At 43.4% G+C, this 18,053-nt stretch overlaps 1 protein-coding gene across 1 annotated transcript in view; it reads left to right on the top strand.

Moving 5' to 3' along the window:
- The window catches only part of LOC144132260 (uncharacterized), a 364,547-nt gene extending 348,764 nt beyond the window's left edge, over window positions 1-15,783 (top strand). The window contains exon 20 of the mRNA XM_077664547.1: window positions 15,721-15,783. Coding sequence (XP_077520673.1) covers window positions 15,721-15,768 — 48 coding nt within the window. The 3' untranslated portion in view covers window positions 15,769-15,783. The remainder of the gene's footprint in view (window positions 1-15,720) is intronic.
- The last annotated feature ends 2,270 nt before the right edge of the window (window positions 15,784-18,053 follow it).

Here is an 18,053-nt window from a genome sequence, read left to right as displayed (position 1 = left end):
GATGGATGGACGGACGGACGGACGGACGAACGGCCGGATGGATGGATGGATGAATGGACGGACGGACGGACGGACGGACGGACGGACGGACGGACGGACGGACGGATGGATGGATGGATGGATGGATGGATGGATGGATGGATGGATGGATGGATGGATGGATGGATGGATGGATGGATGGATGCGGCTGAACCCTTTAAATCGTGGGGTGGCTCAAGCTACCTAGCCGTGACAAAATTTTACTCTTGTCTTGATTTTAGCCACCAATCAGAAAACCTTCACTTGGTTACTTCTACCCGCATAAAATCTACTTTCTCTTCACTGTCCCTGAACCCCAATGCCTTGGATAAATCAGCCCCGCTGCTTTCCACTGTAGGGTGAAGCCCTTTACAGAAAAGTATCAAGTGTTCAGCCGTTTAATTCCTCCTCCTCTCCGCACGCAACGCACAACGTGTCTATCTCGTGGTACCTGACTCTATATGTCTTAGTCTGCAAAACTCCCGTCCTAGCCTCAAACAACAAAGAGCTTCCACTACAATTATCATAGATATTTTCTTTGGCAATTTTCTGCTTAAATATCCTGTATGTTCCCAGTGCTGATTTCGACAGCATCCCTGTTCTCCACAGAGCTCTCTCTGTTTCTTTAACCATTTTCTTAACCGATAATTGCTTACTTCCCCCCCCCTACTGCTGTCCAGATATTTGCTTGTCAATTTTCTACTTCGCTTTCTCCATTTCTTATCAACATTCCTTATATACAAGTATCTTAAAACTTTCATAGCCCACTGCTTTTGCCCCATTTTTCTCAATCGCTCCTCAAATGCTATCTGACTTCATTAATTAAAAGACTAGCGCATAAAACTGGGACACAGAGAAGAAGACAGGACGAGCGCTAAACATGAACTAAGGTTTTACTGCGAGAAAAAAGGTAAATAAATGCATTTGAGTGGAGCATGCGCACACTGGGCTGAAACAGTACAAGCACAATCTAATCAAAATGGGGCAAACTATTCCTTCGATACATTTTTTCTTTTTTGGACAAGGCAAGTGATGTGGTGCTTACGCAGTTATCCCCTTCCCTGTTAATGTGATAAGCCTCACAAATCTCACGCCCCCAACCTTGTGCCTCCCCTACCAAGCACACACGTGGCATCAAACGGCGGCACGCACCCACACTGCTTACAATGCTTGGCCAAATGGCCGCCCCCCGCCAATGACTCTGCCAGCGTGCGGTGCTCTCGTAGCCGTTCGTTTAGGCAGCGGCCAGACTGCCCCACGTAGCATCTACCGCAGGAGAGAGGTATGCGGTATACGATACCAACAGTGCAAGGCACAAACTTGCATTGGTGTTTTATGGTGCAGACAGGTTTTTTCTCTTCATTTACGGCTTTGCACACGCGCACCAGCTTTTCGGGGGCAGTGAACACCACGTCCACGCCGCATTTCTCTCCAACTTTTCTCAGACGGTGCGATAAATGGTGCACGTACGGTATCGCTGCACGCCTCAGCCTTTTGCAGCTTTTTTCGGCTGCCACGCCAGGGCGGGCACCTGCCCTGATTTCTTTCAGACCTTCATGCGTCAGGACTGTTCTGTTTCCGCCGAGTATGTTTTGGCCTCGACTCGGCCCCGGCTGCATTTCAGCGGATGATGTAGGAGATTTTGAAGGGTTGCAAAGGAGTCCTGTTTTACATTGACGATATCATTGTTCTCGGCAAGACAAAGAGGGAACAGCTGGACCACTGGCGTGAGGTTTTGCGACGAATTGCTAAGGCTGGCCTGCAATTAAATAAGAAATGAGGTGTTTGAGGTGCAAGCACTATCATTCTTGGGCCACCATGTCAGGCCCCTGAAGTTCAAAGTTGACGCAATTCTTTGCGCTCAGCCACCGACTGATGTGTCTTGTCTCCGTTCTTTATTGGGACTTCTGGAGTATTATTCTCGTTTTATTCCACACTATGCAGAGGAATTAGAGCCATTACGGCATCTTCTTCGCAAGGGCCGGGAATTCTGCTGGGACCGGAGCGCCGAGGACAGTTTCTGCAAGGCCAAGGTGCTGCTGGCATCGTGCGGGGCCGTGGCCATGTTTGACAGGGCGCTACCTTTACAGGTGACGGCTGATGCCTCGTCCTATTGGTTAGGGGCTGTGTTGCAACAAGTCGTTGATGGGGAGTCGCGCACAGTGGCATTTGCAACCAGGACCTTGACACCACAAGAACGTAGATATTCTACAGGAGAACGGGAAGCATTTGCATGCCTATGGGCTTGTGAGTACTGGCATGTATATTTTTGGGGCCGAAAGTTCATTCTAAGGACCGACCATCAGGCACTGGTGACTTTGCTATCCAGTAGTGGCACAGGACGGCGCCCACTTCGAATAGAAAGATGGTGTGCAAGGCTCGTGCAGTACAACTTCACTGTACAGTATACAAAGGGAGAAACCAATGTGGTGGCGGATGCACTGTCTCAGTTGCCTGTGCCGTTTGTGAAAGGTGAGGCTTTGCAGGAGGTAGTCGCTATGGTGTCAAGTGTGGTTACTAAAAGTGAACTACAGGAAGCAATAGTTAATGACCCAGTGTTGCAGGAGGTGATGCAGTACATCATGTCTTGGTGGCCAGAAAACAAGGAGCTCACAGCAAAGCTCTTGTTACATTCGGGGTGAACTTTCTGTTGTGGAGGGATTGCTGCTTCGGGCGGAGCGAATAGTGCCTCCAGCGGATCTCGTATCCAAGTTTGTTGCAATTGCTCACGAATCTCATCCGGGTATTGCAAGGACAAAGCAACGGCCGAGAGAGTTGTACTGGTGGCCTAGAATGGATGACGATGTGTAGAATGCCCTCAGAAGCTGTGCAGTTTTTAAAGCGTCAGACAAGTCTGCAATAACTATGACAGCCCTCCTGCAGCCAGTACCATGGCCAGAGAAGTCATGGGATAAGCTGGGAATAGATATTGTGGGGCCAATGGAACGAGCACCGCCCGGTTGCAGGTTTGCAGTAACAGTCGTGGATTATCACAGCAAGTGGCCTGAAGTTTTTTTTGTTTCATCTATAACTGCACAGTCAGTAGTCAAAATCTTGCTAGAGCTTTTTGCACGGGAAGGGTACCCAGGGAGTGTGGTCACATACAATGGGCGTCAATTTATCTCTACATATTTTCAGGAATTTTTGCAGGATAGGGACATTGAGCATTATGTGACATTGTTGTATTACCCGCAGTGCAATGGCTAGGTCGAACAATTCAGTCGTGTTCTGACGGAGTATGTACAGACTGCGTCAATGGAGCGCAGGCGATTGAAGGAAGCTATCCTGGAATACCTGAGCGTCTACAGGGCTACGCCACATGCTACAACAGGGTTGTCTCCAGCGTTCTTGCTACACGGAAGGCGACCTCGAACTCGGTTGGATTCTTCGATGAGCCAGTGGCGCACATGGCAGACTTGCGACAGCGGGTCAAGAACCGGCAACGACGAGTGAAAAGCTACACGGATGCAAAACGGGGTGCCAGATATTCCACCATCAGCACAGGGTACTTTGTGAAGATACGGAGGGATACTGGCACGAAAGGCGAGCAGAAGTTTTCCTTGCTATTGGAGGTGAAGAAGCGTATAGGTAGGAAATCATTTATACTAGCAGACGGAAAGAAATGGAATGCATCAAAGTTGACGGTAGTTGCCCGGGGAGGTCAGCAAGATGCACGGATGTTGGTTGAAAAGGTGAAGGGGCATAGTGGAGGAGCGGTTGATCTGGAGACGGATCTGTCCTACTTTGAGTCTTCTGCAGGTACTGGGAACACGACCTTGGTGGCAGCAGACGCTACAACAGCGGCTGATGATTGTCGTGAGACGGTACCGGATGCAATGCAGGTTGAAACAAGGCATCAGGAAGCTACATCAATTGTTGGTACAGAATGTGAAATGCATGATGGGCAGCAGACAGAACAGAGCCAACAGCAAGGATACACTTTGCGGAGGGAAAATGTGGCTATGGAAGTGCCGCGTAGATCTCAGCGGCAAAAGACAGTGCCCGTGTGGTACCGGGACTGTGTAACCTGAATTGCTTGTTGTGTCATTTTTTTGTGCTTGCCTGAAACAGTTTTGGTTTTTAGCTTGCATTTCTTTTTCTTGTCATTTAGGGGAGGGAAGATGTTGTGTATAGAGGGCGCTACCGTTAGTAGGTATCACGAGCACCATCTACATTCATCTGTATATATACATCGTTGGTTGGAATAAACGGGGGATTTGGTGTCACGCCGCCGCCCATAGAACATCGCGTCTTTCTTCACTCTGGCGTCGATACCTTGACGCCACCACACTTAGTCCGCAAAACTCCCGTCCTGGCCTCAAATAATAGAGCATCCCCTACAATTTTCATAGATATTTTCTTTGGCAATTTCCTGTTTAAAGATCCTGTATATTCCGAGTGCCGATTTCGTAAGCATCCCTGTTTTCCACAGAGCTCTCTCTGTTTATTTAACATTTTTCTTAACCGATGATTGCTGATTTGCCCCCTACTGCTGTCCAGATATTTGCTTGTCAATTTTATAGTTCGCTTTCTCCATTTCGTGTCAAAATTCCTTATGTACAGTTATCTGAAAACTTTCCTAGCCCACTGCTTTTCCCCCATTTTTATCAATCGCTCCTCGAGTGCTATCTTACTGCTAGCTTCTCTGCTCTCGAATGACGCCCATCCCATATCACCCTGTACCCCCTAATTTGGTGTACTGCCATGTGCTCCCAAAGCTAGCCTCCCTATGCCGCGTTGTTTGATTTCTAACCTTGCTTGAACTTGTGGTCTCATGCACAGGACAGCATTGTCGAAAGTCAGACTAGGAACCATCACCCCTGCATACCTACTAGCTTTATTCACTACACATTTTTCATGCTCTGTCAGATACTCAGCACCGTTATTTATCCACACCCCAAGACTCTTGTACTCATTCGCTACATTTAGCGTGAACTCCTGTATTCTATGCCGCCCTCATCATTAAATATCATGACTGCAGATTTTTCCATAGTAAACTTCAAACCTAATCTATCTCCCTCTGCACCACAAATGTCTATGAACTTATGCAAATCTTCCTTGTTGTCAGCCATTAGCACTGTATCATCTGCATACATTAGTCCCGGTAATGACTGTTTAATCCATTCTCCTTGCTTGAAAAAAGAAATGTTGAAACCTCCTCTATATAGTTTGGTCTCTGACCCTTGCTGGTACAGCATGAACAACAAAGGAGACAGAGGACATCCTTGCCTAAGCCCCCGCTGTATCTCTACAGGCTCTGGTACATTTTTTCCCATTTTATAAGAACTCTGGTACCTTTATTTATATATATATATATATATATATATATATATATATATATATATATATATATATATATCTTTAAATGAATAATTACTCCATCTTCCACATCCAATGTACCCAGTATGCCCCACAAATCCTCTTGAATAAAGTCATTGGCTCCCCTAATATCCAGAAATGCTAACCATAAGGGCCTGTGTTCCTTTTCAGCAATCTCTATACACTGCCTCAATGAAAACAGATTGACCTCCAACCTCCTTTGTTTCTGGAACCCATTTTGTAGCTCCCCTAGCACCCCTTCGTTCTCCACCAAAGCCTGCAGTCTGTCCTTTATAATCTGCATCACCACCCTGTAAACCACAGATGTCACTGTTATTGGACGGTAGTTGCTTACGTCAGCTTTGTCCCCATTTTCCTTATATATCATGTTCATTCTACTTAATCGCCATTCATTGGGGGGCTTTCCCATCCTCTATCATTTTGTTCACTGCTTCTATTAAGGTTTGCTTGGATTTTGGTCCTAGCTTCTTTATTAAGATAATCGGAATACCATCTGTTCCTGTTGATGAGGCACTAGGAACCTTCTTCTCTGCCCTTTCCCACTTTCTTTGTTCAAGTGAAGCATTTGCAGTAACTTGTCTATCCTCCTTCGATAAATTATGTGCAACATTTCTTTGTGCAACCCTCTCATTCCCTTGGTCCTTTTGCTTTGATTCGGCATATATAAGGCACCTTCACACAAGTAAACTCAGTTGATATTTTGCACTCTTTCCGTCTCCTTGGCCTTCTCCTGTGTTTGTCTCTTTTGAATGCGCAACGTGGTTCTTCAAAGCAATGCACCAACTAGCCCAAGAAGAAGTTCTTCTGAACATTTCTTTCTTTAAATTTTTCTGTCATCCTTGTTCCTATTTTTTTTGCTTCCTGCCCTTCTTGTCGACAACCCGGATCTGCAACAATAAACTTTTACTTCGCTCCTGCAGTTTATGAAGGTATCCCATTTTCTGTCTACTTCAGCTTCTGGTTCCCCCCTCTTGTAAAATCTGTGTTCCCTGGACGCTTCCTGACGTTTCTCTATCGCCTTCTTGAGCTCCTTATTCCACCAACTATTGAATTGACACAAGAAGCGGATCATCAAATGTTTGTGAACCAAGGTTTTTCTGTAAGAAACTTGAAACCTCATATTGCCATGCAGCTCGCTATGTAACAATACAGCGGAATGGAACATCGGGCTTATGCGTTTTTGCTGAAAAAAATACATCCAGCCAGTCTTCTTTAGCATTCTCAACAGACGAGTGGAGCACTTGTAGATTCATTTCTCTCGTACCAGGATAAATCTCAGTTATTAGTGCGCGCTTGTCCTGTGTCCCCCGTTCCAGTGGTCGTTTGTGAGTGTGTAGCGCGTTATTCACGCCAGTTGTGCAGTATGTTCATCATAGATGTTCAGGACGTATTTTATTCACTTGCGCACAATGGCCTGCTACGATATGTAAGCAAATGTATAACAGATGATAATGACGAAAGCGATTTCACTTCAACATGCCGGATCTCTGTGGGGGGCCTTTTTGGAGCGTTTGTCGCTTTATCTTTAGTCCACCTTTATTGAATGGGAAGGAAGTTTGTACACTCAATAACAGGGGGTGGGCATTGGTTCAATACTGGCTCCTGTACTAAGTAACATCTTTCTCAGTTATGTAGATAAGGCAATTAAAAGTAATTTTGGTGCCAGTACAAAACGCATCTTTAGATATGTGGATGATTATCTTGTTTTTGTGGAACACGATGACTTCAATAGGCAGGTCGATGCGGTGTTAAAGATTTTTGAAGAAAGCGGACACGGCCTAACTTTCACCATTGAAAAACCTTAAAGGAATGAGCTGCAATTTTTAGATACAGGATTGGCAACGAAGCCAGATCATGTATGCTGGTCCTTCGTACAGAGATCAGAGAAGAATTTGCTCAGTTTTCGTTCGGTGCATTCGAAGCTTGTAAAATGTGGCATAGCAGTTTCTTGCCTAGGTGCTGCCATTGCCAAGTCATGCGTGCATGCTATCAATACAAGTTTTAATCAGCAGGTTCAGAGGCTAAGAATGGCGGGCTTTCCAGATGATGTCTTAGTACTTGCTTGCAGTAAGATGCTTAAAGAGGTCAAAAGGGATGGTTCGCAGGAACCTTCAAAAAAGGTAAAAAGAAAATTGCTGTTCTACTGTACATTCACCAAACGTCCCGCCGTTTGAAGCAAGTAGGCACCAGATATGACATTGATGTATTCTTTCCTGCACCAAACGAGCTCTGCAAATTACGTGCCGTTATACATAGAAGGGCGAGGGGAGTGGAAAGGAAACGAAGAAAAAACAAATAAAGGGTGCCAGATAAAACATGAGTAATCTGTAATGTAATCTGTAAGCATGATTAAATCATGCTAATCTGTGATGCTCGCCTTAAATTGATTGATATTGCAAAGAAATATAAAACAGCTCGCAAATTTAAGCTTGAATGCAGGAATTTCATATTACTGTCTGCATGATTTTTGTAATACGCGGTCTTATGATCTTTCTTTTTTTTCTTTTCACTTCTTACTCCCACCCTGAACAGAGCAGCCTTTTCACTGATTGCCTTTAAATTTACTAACCAACTTTTTACTGTTCTTTTGCTTTTGCACAGCACTGCTACATTATGTTTTTCATATGTACATTTTGACACAGCACAATATTCCGGATAATGTTGCTTGTTCTTGTATAACTGTTGTTGAGGAGAGCGACTGCTGACGCGCCACTGTTGCTGCACCGTCGGTGCTCTCTGAGGCCAGGGCCTAGTCAGGAGGATGCGTTCCCTCCTTTTGCCCTGCCTGAAGGGCAAGAACTATGTATTACCTCAATAAACCTTGAACCTGAGGTTTGTCCCTTGTGCTGACGGGGTTGTGTATAAAGTGCCGTTCACGTGCGGGAAGACCTATATAGGTCAAACTGGACGGTGCTTGAATACCCGCCTACGAGACCACAACACTTCTTTGAAAGGGGGTCCGTCTTTAAAGGGACTATGCAATAAATTAATTGAGATTACGTAAAGCAGACGACAGATAGGCATTCGATCACTCGTCACTCCAGTGGAAGAATTTTTGAGCTAGCATCACTAACAGCGAATATATAGACGATTACAAATTACGCTCCTCCTCTCCGCCCTCAACTCGTACACGAGGAGCACCAGAAAAAAAATAATGAAAATAGGTCTGGGACTGCGCCCCGCCTTTGAATACGTCATCAGATGACGTTCGCTTTGCAACTTCCGGTTGTCGCTCCTAGCCCCCCAGCAGCAGCGTCGGCGGCGTGGCGGCATCTCTCCGGTCTCTTCTCCTTCCTGGATTGCGGCGCGCTTCGGGTTTCTTTGCTTGTAATCTGTGGTAATTAGCAGTAATAAACCCGGACCTCGAGGTGCGACTGCTCGCTTTTACGGCTGCGATGGGCATCGAGCCCTACGCGTGCCCACGAAGAGCCGTGCGAGTGGCTCCGGAACTCCCGACAGAAGGAGGCGGCAGAGGAAAATTGATACCATATGCGCGAAGGCAATGCCCTGGCTCGCTTGCCCGAGAGGGTCGCGCGGCGGTACGAGCAGACGATTTTCACGGCTACCGGAAGTGTGCCCGTGACGTCGTGGCTGCCGTGGCTCCAGCAAATGAGCGCGTGTGGTGGCCTGGCGACGTCATGGTACAGTGACGTCTTTGTTCCACGATTTTAATTTCAAAATCGGTCACTACGAGTACACCAAACGGCCCGCGAATCTTGAGAAACACGGTTTTTAAAAGTTCATAATAAATTGCCGGCTCATTTCCGAAGACTCATAGTTTGTGTGAATGCTTCTTAGCATCATTTCTAAGCATTGAAAACATTTACAAGGGACTTTTTATTCGTTGCATAGTCCCTTTAAATCTAGCTTTGCATTACAGGAACTGTCCCCGGAATAACCAAACTGATTCTTCTGAAAAATCATGTACCCCATTTTTAGTAAAACTAGGATCTTGTGCAAACACAAAGGTGAACTAAAAAGCTAGGGAAATCAGTGAAGAGTTTCATATACATAAAAACACTGACACGTGCGTGAGCACCCCCATTGTAACAGTTCAAGACTGTCAACTAATGTATCTTGGTTGAAGTGATTGATCTATCACTGTGGCTTATGGTGTCTCGCACGCGTTCTTGTTTGTCAAAGCATTATATTTAGCGTATTTTTTCTAATAAACCTTGAGTTGTTATTCAGCGCCGGTCCTGTTGTCTTCCTTCTTTGTCCCTGTCTCAGCGCTGTTATTCAAAGCAGTATGCACCAACTAGCTCAACTCTCCGTTTTATTGATATTTCAGCATGTGTATTGTCGGTAGTGTTCATTTTCGAAAAGGTATGCACACGGGTTTGTAAAGATTGCTCTTTACACTATGTTTTGTATCTTCTGCATGTTTCAGCTTAAATGGCTTTTTCTTCCCCTGATAAGTGTGAAAGGTTATTGCTGGCAAGAAGCATCAGATATTTTGGCATGTGTATTGTCGGTAGTGTTCGTTTTCCGAAAGGTACTTACACGGGTTTTTAAATATTGCTTTATGCTACGTTTTGTATCTCCTGCAAGTTTCAGCTTAAATGGTTATTCCTGGCAAGAAGCAACAGATATTTCAGCTGCGTATTGTCGGTAGCGTTCATTTTCGAAAAGGTACGTACACGGGTTTTTAAATATTGCTTTACACTACGTTTTGTATTTTCTGCAGGTTTTAAGTTAAATGGCTTTTCTTCCCCTTATATATATGAAAGGTTATTCTATGCAAGATACAACAGATATTTTAGGACATGTATTGTCGGTAGTGTGTATTTTCGAAACGGTACGTCAACGGGTTTGTAAAGATTGCATTATTCTACGTTTTGTATCTTGTGCAGGTTCCCGGTTAAATGGTTTTTTCTTCCCCTTGTATGTGTGAAAGGTTATTCCATACAGGATGGATCAGACAATTTAGAATGTGTATTGTCGGTGCTTATTTTCGAAAAAGGTACGTACACGGGTTTGTAAGCATTGCTTTATACTACGTTTCGTACGTTCTGCAAGTTTCAGGTTAAATGGAGTTTTCTTCCCCTGATATGTGTGAAAGGTTATTTCTTGGAAGATGCAACAGACATTTTAGCATGTGTGTTGTCGGTAGTGTTCATTTTTGAAAAGGTGCCTACACTGCCCTGTAAAGATTGCTTTAAACTACGTTTTGTATCTTCTGCAAGTTCCCGGTTAAATGGTTTTTTCTTCCCCTTATATATGGGAAAGGGTATTCCATGCAAGATGCGACAGATATTTCAGCATGTACATTGTCGTCATTGTTCATTTTCGAAAAGCTATGTACACGCGTTTGTAAAGATTGCTCTTTAACTACGTTTTGTATCTTCTGCAAGTCTCAGCTTGAATGGTTTTTTCTTCCCCTTATATATGTGAAAGGTTATTCCATGCAAGATGCAACAGATATTTTAGCATGTGTATTGTCGCTAGTGTTAATTTTTGAAAAGGTACCTACACTAGTCTGTAAAGATTGTTTTATACTACGTTTTGTATCTTCTGAAAGTTTCAGGGTAAATGTTTTTTCTTCCCTTTATACGTGTGAAATGTTGTTCCATGCAAGATGCAATAGATATGTTATTATGCGTATTGTCGGTAGTCCTAATTTGAAAAAAGTATGCACGGGTTTCTAATAAATATTTTAACTACGTTTTGTATCTTCTGCGAGTTTCAGGTTTTATGGTTTTTTCTTCCCCTTATATGTTTGAAAGGTTATTCCATGCAAGATGCAACATATATTTTAGCATGTGTTTTGACGGTACTGTTCATTTGCGAAAAGGTACGTGCACGGGTTTGTAAAGATTGCCTCATTCTACGTGTTGTACATTCTGAAAGTTTCAATTTAAATTGTTTTTCTTCCCCTTATATATGTGAAAGGTTATTCCATGCAAGATACAAGATATTTTAGCGTGTGTTTTGTCGATAGTGTTCATATTTGAAAAGGTGCCTACACTAGTCTGTAAAGTTTGCTTTATACTACGTTTTGTATCTTCTGAAAGCTTCAGGCTAAGTGTTTTTTTCTTCCTTTTATACGTGTGAAATGTTGTTCCATGCAAGATGCAATAGATGTGTTATTATGTGTATTGTCGGTAGTCTTAATTTGAAAAAAGTATGCACGGGTTTATAATAAATATTTTAACTACGTTTTGCATCTTCTGCAAGTTTCATGTTTTATGGTTTTTCTTCCCCTTATATATGTGAAAGGTTATTCCATGCAAGATGCAACAGATATTTTAGCATGTGTATTGTCGGTACTGTTCATTTTCGAAAAGGTACGTGAACGGATTTGTAAAGATTGCTTTATACTACGTTTTGTACCTATTATTTATTTATTTATTTCGAAGATACTGCCAGCCTTATTTAAGGCTTTAGGCAGGAGTGGGAAATAAGATAGAAACAAACATAACACAGCCTAAAAAGCACTGCAAAACATTTTTAGCATAGTTTTCGCATAAAAAGTAAAAAAAAATGTAGGTACATGAATGCTAATTGTAGACCATCGCTGTGGTAGGGCAAATCACAAGTAAATAAAACAGGTTATACTTCATCTGTTTTTAATAAATGATTTACATACCTATGTTTTTCTTTAACGCGCTGCAGAATGACTCGGCCGATCGGCTTTCCACTGTGTTTGGAGACAGCAAGTTCCAATCTCGGACCGTTCGTGGGAAATATGAATTTTTGAAACCATTGGCTTTACTAGAATATTCCTTTAATTTTTTTGAGTGATGCGATCGCGTTGGGCGTGTAGTGACTGGTTCAATGTACTTATTCTTTTCTACTCCTAGTTTGTCATGGTACAGTAAATACATGATCTTCAACCTTTCCCGATAGCGTCTGATTCGTAGTGGGTCTAAGCCAGCCTGTTTTAACAAGTATGCTTGTGAAGTGCGCCAGCTATAGGAACTGAATATAAATCTTACCGATTTTCTTTGGATGCTCTCCAACTTATTGATATTTTGCTGGGTCCATGGATCCCATACAATACAGCAATATTCAAGGATTGGTCTAATGTAGGTTTTATACGCTAGAAGTTTTATTTCTTGTGTTGACTGTCGCAAACATCTCCTCAGATATCACAGTTTCTGCATGGACTTTTTTGTGATGTAGGTTACGTGTTCATTCCATCTGAGGTCGGATGTTAGAATTACACCTAAGTATTTGTAACTTAGTACAGAAGAGAGAACCTGTCCTTTGATGCAGTATTTAAAGGGTAATGGTTGCCGTTTTCTGGTGACTCTCATTGCTACTGTTTTCTTTGTATGTATCTTCGTTTTCCATGTCAAGCACCATGTTTCGATAGCGGTAAGTGAAGAATTTAATACGGCCTGGTCTCTTGGGCTGTTAATTTCATTATAAAAGATGCAGTCGTCTGCAAACAACCTGATTTTCACCGGTATATTCGTTACTATGTCGTTAATAAAGATAAGAAAAAATAACGGGCCGAGAACAGATCCCTGTGGGCGGCCGGAACGAACAAGTGCCGGCCTTGAACACATTCCATCACTGAACACGCTTTGTTTCCTTGATGAAAGATATGCCTCTATCCATTGTAGCAGTGAGTCATTTTTTTATATCGGTTTTAATTTTAGAATCAACTTTTGGCGACACACGCGGTCAAATACCTTTTCGAAATCTAAGGAAATCATGTCAACTTGGCCTTGCCTATCTAGAACTGCTGCGATGTCGTGAACAGTTTCGACTAGCTGCGTTGTAGTCGATAGCCCTTTACGGAACCCGTGCTGCCTATAATCTATGATGTTATTAATTTCGACAAACGTCATAATGTGCTTGAAGATAATATGCTCGAATGTCTTAGCGCATGTGCAGAGTATTGAGATGGGCCTGTATGAAGTAATTAATGAGCGGTCTCCTGTTTTGGGTATTGGTTTAATCTTGGCATATTTCCAATCATTTGGTAACTCTGCTCGCGACAAGGATTTGCTAAATAGTAAACACAAGTATTTTGAACACCATTCGGCATACCTTACAAGGAAGGCGTTTTGTATGCCATCAGTTCCCGGGGATTTTTTAGTATCTAGGTTAAGCAATAATGACAGAACGCCTTCTTCTGATATGCAGACATTATCGATAGGTGGACAATTAGCGGGTAGGTTGAAACTTGGTCTTATACCATCGTCGTTTGTAAACACAGAGCAAAACAACTCATTAAATTACACTGCTATCAATGCTTTATCGGTCACTGTTTCATTATTTATGCAAAAACTGGGCAAGGGCTTCTTTTTTGAAGAGAAGTGGCGCCAAAACTTTGCCGGGGAAGAAAGGAGAAAATTCTTCATAGAAACAGTGTGGAAGTGTTTTTTGGCTTTACTGATACTGTCTTTCAACTGCCAACGTAATGCGCAAAGCTTATCTGCATTAGTTGCCGAAGGGCACCTGCGATGCTGCTTTCTAACTTTTTTCGCTTTTCTTCCCAGGCGTACAATTTCTTTTGTTTTCCAGGGATTCATTTGTTGCGTTCTCTTCAGCCGCACGGGAATGAAGCGCTTGATGCACCTCAGAACAAGTTCTTTGAAAAAGCACCACAGGTCGTCCACGCAGCATTCAGTTGATTCGGCAAGAAGGACAAAGTTAGAGAATGAACTATCTAAGGCATCTAATATGTCGACGTCACTAGCACGTGAAAAGATTGGCACCAAACGTTCTTCCTTTTTGTTTTTTGTCACATATTTGAGTTCCAAGGTTAAGCATATCATTTTGTGGTCAGATATGCCCTCAGTAACAAGTATTTTTGGATCACGCTGAAGTAGGCTACTGTTGACCAGGAAAAGATATAATATCGAAGAAGTGTCGTTCAGGATGCGGGTTGGTTGCTTTGCCAGTTGTGTTAAGCCGCGCAAAATTATTAGGTCAACAAGTGGTTCAGCTGCCCCAGACAGGGGATCGGGAAATGGGCTGTCCCAGCAAATATAAGGAATATTGAAGTCGCCGCCAAGTAACATGTTTGAAGAAAAACTTTTGGTAGAACATAGAAATTCGTTTAGTTCATCAAAAAACGTACTATCGCTATTTGGGGGCCTGTAGGATCCGCCTACGATGAAGTTTTTCTTTTAGATGTACTTTCGCGATAACACATTCAATCGCAGGTATGTCAGGTAGACGGGTTACATTTAGCGCTTCCTGAAATATAATTGCCACACCACCCCCTCGGGAATTCCAGTCTTTTCGAAACATACTGTAACCTGGCGGTGTAATCTCGTCGTCGCGAATGCTAAAGTTTAACCAAGTTTCTGTTACAATTATTATGTGCGGTTTGTACGCTGATACTATGCTCTCCAGGTCTTCGGATTTATGATGCTCCGAGCATTAAGGTTGATGCGTCGAAGAGGCTTTTTATTGCAAGTTTTGGTTCAGCTTTGACAGCTATGCCTGCTTGCTTGTTTGCCAACAGGAACCCTTCAATTGCTGTCTTCGTCCCATTGAAACAGCTCATTATTTATCTTGATTTTGTAGTAGAGCAGCTTAACTTTCTCTCCACTTGCTCTAATTTCACTTGCGCTGTCCCATAATTTCTTTCGCTTTTGCCTAGTGGGCACTAAAAAATCCTCCGAGACTGAGATTTTTTTGCCTTTCAACTTGAAGCAATTCTTCAGTACATCAACTTTTTCACGGTGGTCCTTCAGTTTTATTATAATTGGCCGTGATTTATCTGGCTGAATCCGGCCTATCCTGTGTATTCGTTCAGCGGAAGTTACTCGCACACCAAGCGTGGTATCAAATACGTCCTCGACTACACTTTTAATTAGGTCATCATGTGTTTCTTCGTCTTTCTCGGGAATACCATAAACCAGGATGTTGTTCCGCCATGAGCGGTCTTCTAAATCAGTCAGTTTGCCTTCTAAATTTCGAATAGTCTTCTCAAGGCTACACATTTTTACATTAATTTCCTTGATGGCTGTTACTGAGGCTTCTACTAATTCTAGTTTAGATTCAATTTCATTTAGGCGCATTTGGATGTTCTTTTGGCCTTCGAGTAGTTCAGCTAGCATTTGTTCAGTCGGGGGCCCGGAGTTGGGCTCTACATCGCCGCAAAGCATCAACAAAGATAAAACAAAATCATTTAAATCAAGGAGGACCATAGCGACACTATGTGGGCACGTCAGCTGAATGAAACATCGGTCGCTTGTTTTAACAGTAGAAAATGTGTTACTGGCCTGCATGTAAAATACGAGCGGGTTTGACATGATGCTGACACGCAGCCAGCCGACGTGCCCACTGAAGGAACTTGTAGGCAGCGTTCTTTTTATAGCCGGAGTTGTTGATGTCGATGCAGCTGGCCGTGACAGCGCCCAGCGATCGTCATAGCACGGTGGTTCTTGTGCGCAGGCTCCGTGGGAGAAGGGCGCTTGGATGACCGGGTACACGGAAGCTTGACAGGGTGGCTGGTATGCACAGTCTCCGTAGGGGACGGTGCGTCGATGACCGAGCATGCTGATGCTTGCAGTGTGCTGGCCGTCAGTGTCGAGACAAGGAGGAACATCTGCATGTAAAATACGAGCGGGTTTGACATGATGCTGACACGCAGCCAGCCGACGTGCCCGCTCTCGTGCAAGTTCCCGGTTAAATGGTTTTTCTGCCCCTTATATGTGTGAAAGGTTATTCCTTGGAAGATGCAACAGACATTTTAGCATGTGTAATCTCGGAGGGGTTCTTCTGCAAGTTTAAGCTTAAATGGTTTTTTCTTCCCCTTATATGTGCAAAGGTTATTCCAGGCAAGAATAAACGGATATATTAGCATGTGTATTGTCGGTAGTGTTCATTTTCGAAAAGGTACGTTCACGGGTTTTTAAATATTGCTTTATACTACGTTTTGTATTTTCTGCAAGTTTCAGGTTAAATGATTTTTTCTTTTACTTATATGTGTGAAAGTTTATTCCATGCAAGATGCATCAGATATTTTAGCATGTGTATTGTCGGTAGTGTTTATTTCACGTACAGGGGTTTGTAAAGATTTCTTTATTTTACGTTCTGTATGTTCTGCAAGTTTCAGGTCAAAAGGCATTTTCTTCCCCTTATAGGTGTGAAAGATTATTCCATGCAAGATGCAACAAATATTTTAGCAAGTGTATTGTCAATAGTGTTCATTTTCGAAAAGGTGCCTACACTGGTCTGAAAAGATCGCTTTATACTACGTTTTGTATCGTCTTCAAGTTTCAGGTTAAATGCTTTTTCTTCTCTTTATACGTGCGAAATGTTGTTCCATGCAAGATGCAACAGCTATGTGAGTATGTTTATTGTCGGTAGTCTCATTTTGAGGAAAAGTATGCACGGGTTTCTAATAATTTCTTTCTACTACGTTTTGTATCTTCCGGAAGTTTCAATTTAAATTGTTTTTCTTCCTCTTATATATAAGAAAGGTTATTCTACGCAATATGCAACAAATATTTTAGCACGTGCATTGTCGGTAGTGCTCATTTTCGAAAAGGTACCTACACTGGTTTGTAAAGATTTCTTTATACTACGTTTTGTATCTTCTGCAAGTTTCTTGTTAAGTGGTTTTCTTCCCCTTATATGTTTGAAAGTTTATTCAATGCAAGATGCAACAGATATTTCAGCATATATACTGTCCGTACTGTTCATTTTCGAAAGGGTACATTCACAGGTTTTTAAAGATTGGTTTTTACTACGTTCAGTATTGTCCGCAAGTTACAGGTTGTCACAAAGTTCATGCCTGCCCTGTCCAGCTTTGACCTTTGTTTCCCAGGAAGATGTCGCGGAGCGGCGTCGACGACTTTTTCCCCCTCCCCCGCGGGGGAACGGCATTCTCACCATAGCGCTGGAGGGGTCACTCAAAACTACTCCCCCCCCCCCCCCTAGCATTGTTGCCATACAGGTGGCAAGCGCTTGCACGTGTTGGGAACAGCAGAAGCGGATTGAATGCCCCGGCACTGTTCACGGCCCCCAATGGCTCCTCGTGGGATTAAGGCATTGTGCCGAATTCTTTCGACATTCCTTCATGTGTTCTTTTTTTATTTTTGGGAGCTGCATTCCTCTGTGCGTGGCTCCTGAAGAGTCTTTTGTTCTGTGTTTTTTTTTTCATTCTTTGCCATGCGAAGGGGGCGACGGGAACGCCGCGCGCTGGCAGTTGGTCTGGAGATATCGGTGCGTGCTGTCGTGAGTGAGGTCAGCCAGGGAAGTGGTCGGCAAGGAGCCTAGGCGGAGATATGACGTGTAGAGCGCGGCGACGGTGGCCCCGAAGACGCGAGGCCCAAGTTCGCCCGTATGCGCAAGCCCCCATCAGCCCCGTAACGAGCAACCGCAGCCCGACGCTCCCTGCGACCGGACCTTGCCACTCCGCAGCTAAGCCATCGTTTCTCACCACTTGCTTCAACTCTGTTATCATTGTATATTTGCTTTCTGTGTTTCTCGTTGTAATCCTTCGTACTGTATTTCCGTCTCGTAACATTTTTGTATAGCAATCGCCCTAATGTTTCCTCCTTTGTGTTAATTGTTGTGTTAACGTGTTCAATTGGTGCTTGTGTTATTTTGCGTCATGTCAGTGTACGGCGCTACATTGTCGGACATATTGTAATGGTTCTTATTGGCCCTAATTAAATTTATTCGCTACAGAACTTGCCTACGCCTCATGCCTCCCGTCAATGACTAATCAGGCGTGGCCACTATCGCCGGTCAGCAGCCGAATCACAATCTTTCGCACG

This window comes from Amblyomma americanum, chromosome 5, assembly GCF_052857255.1.
Source record: "Amblyomma americanum isolate KBUSLIRL-KWMA chromosome 5, ASM5285725v1, whole genome shotgun sequence".
Lineage (NCBI taxonomy): Eukaryota > Metazoa > Arthropoda > Arachnida > Ixodida > Ixodidae > Amblyomma > Amblyomma americanum.
This window is presented reverse-complemented; position numbering and strand designations above follow the sequence as displayed.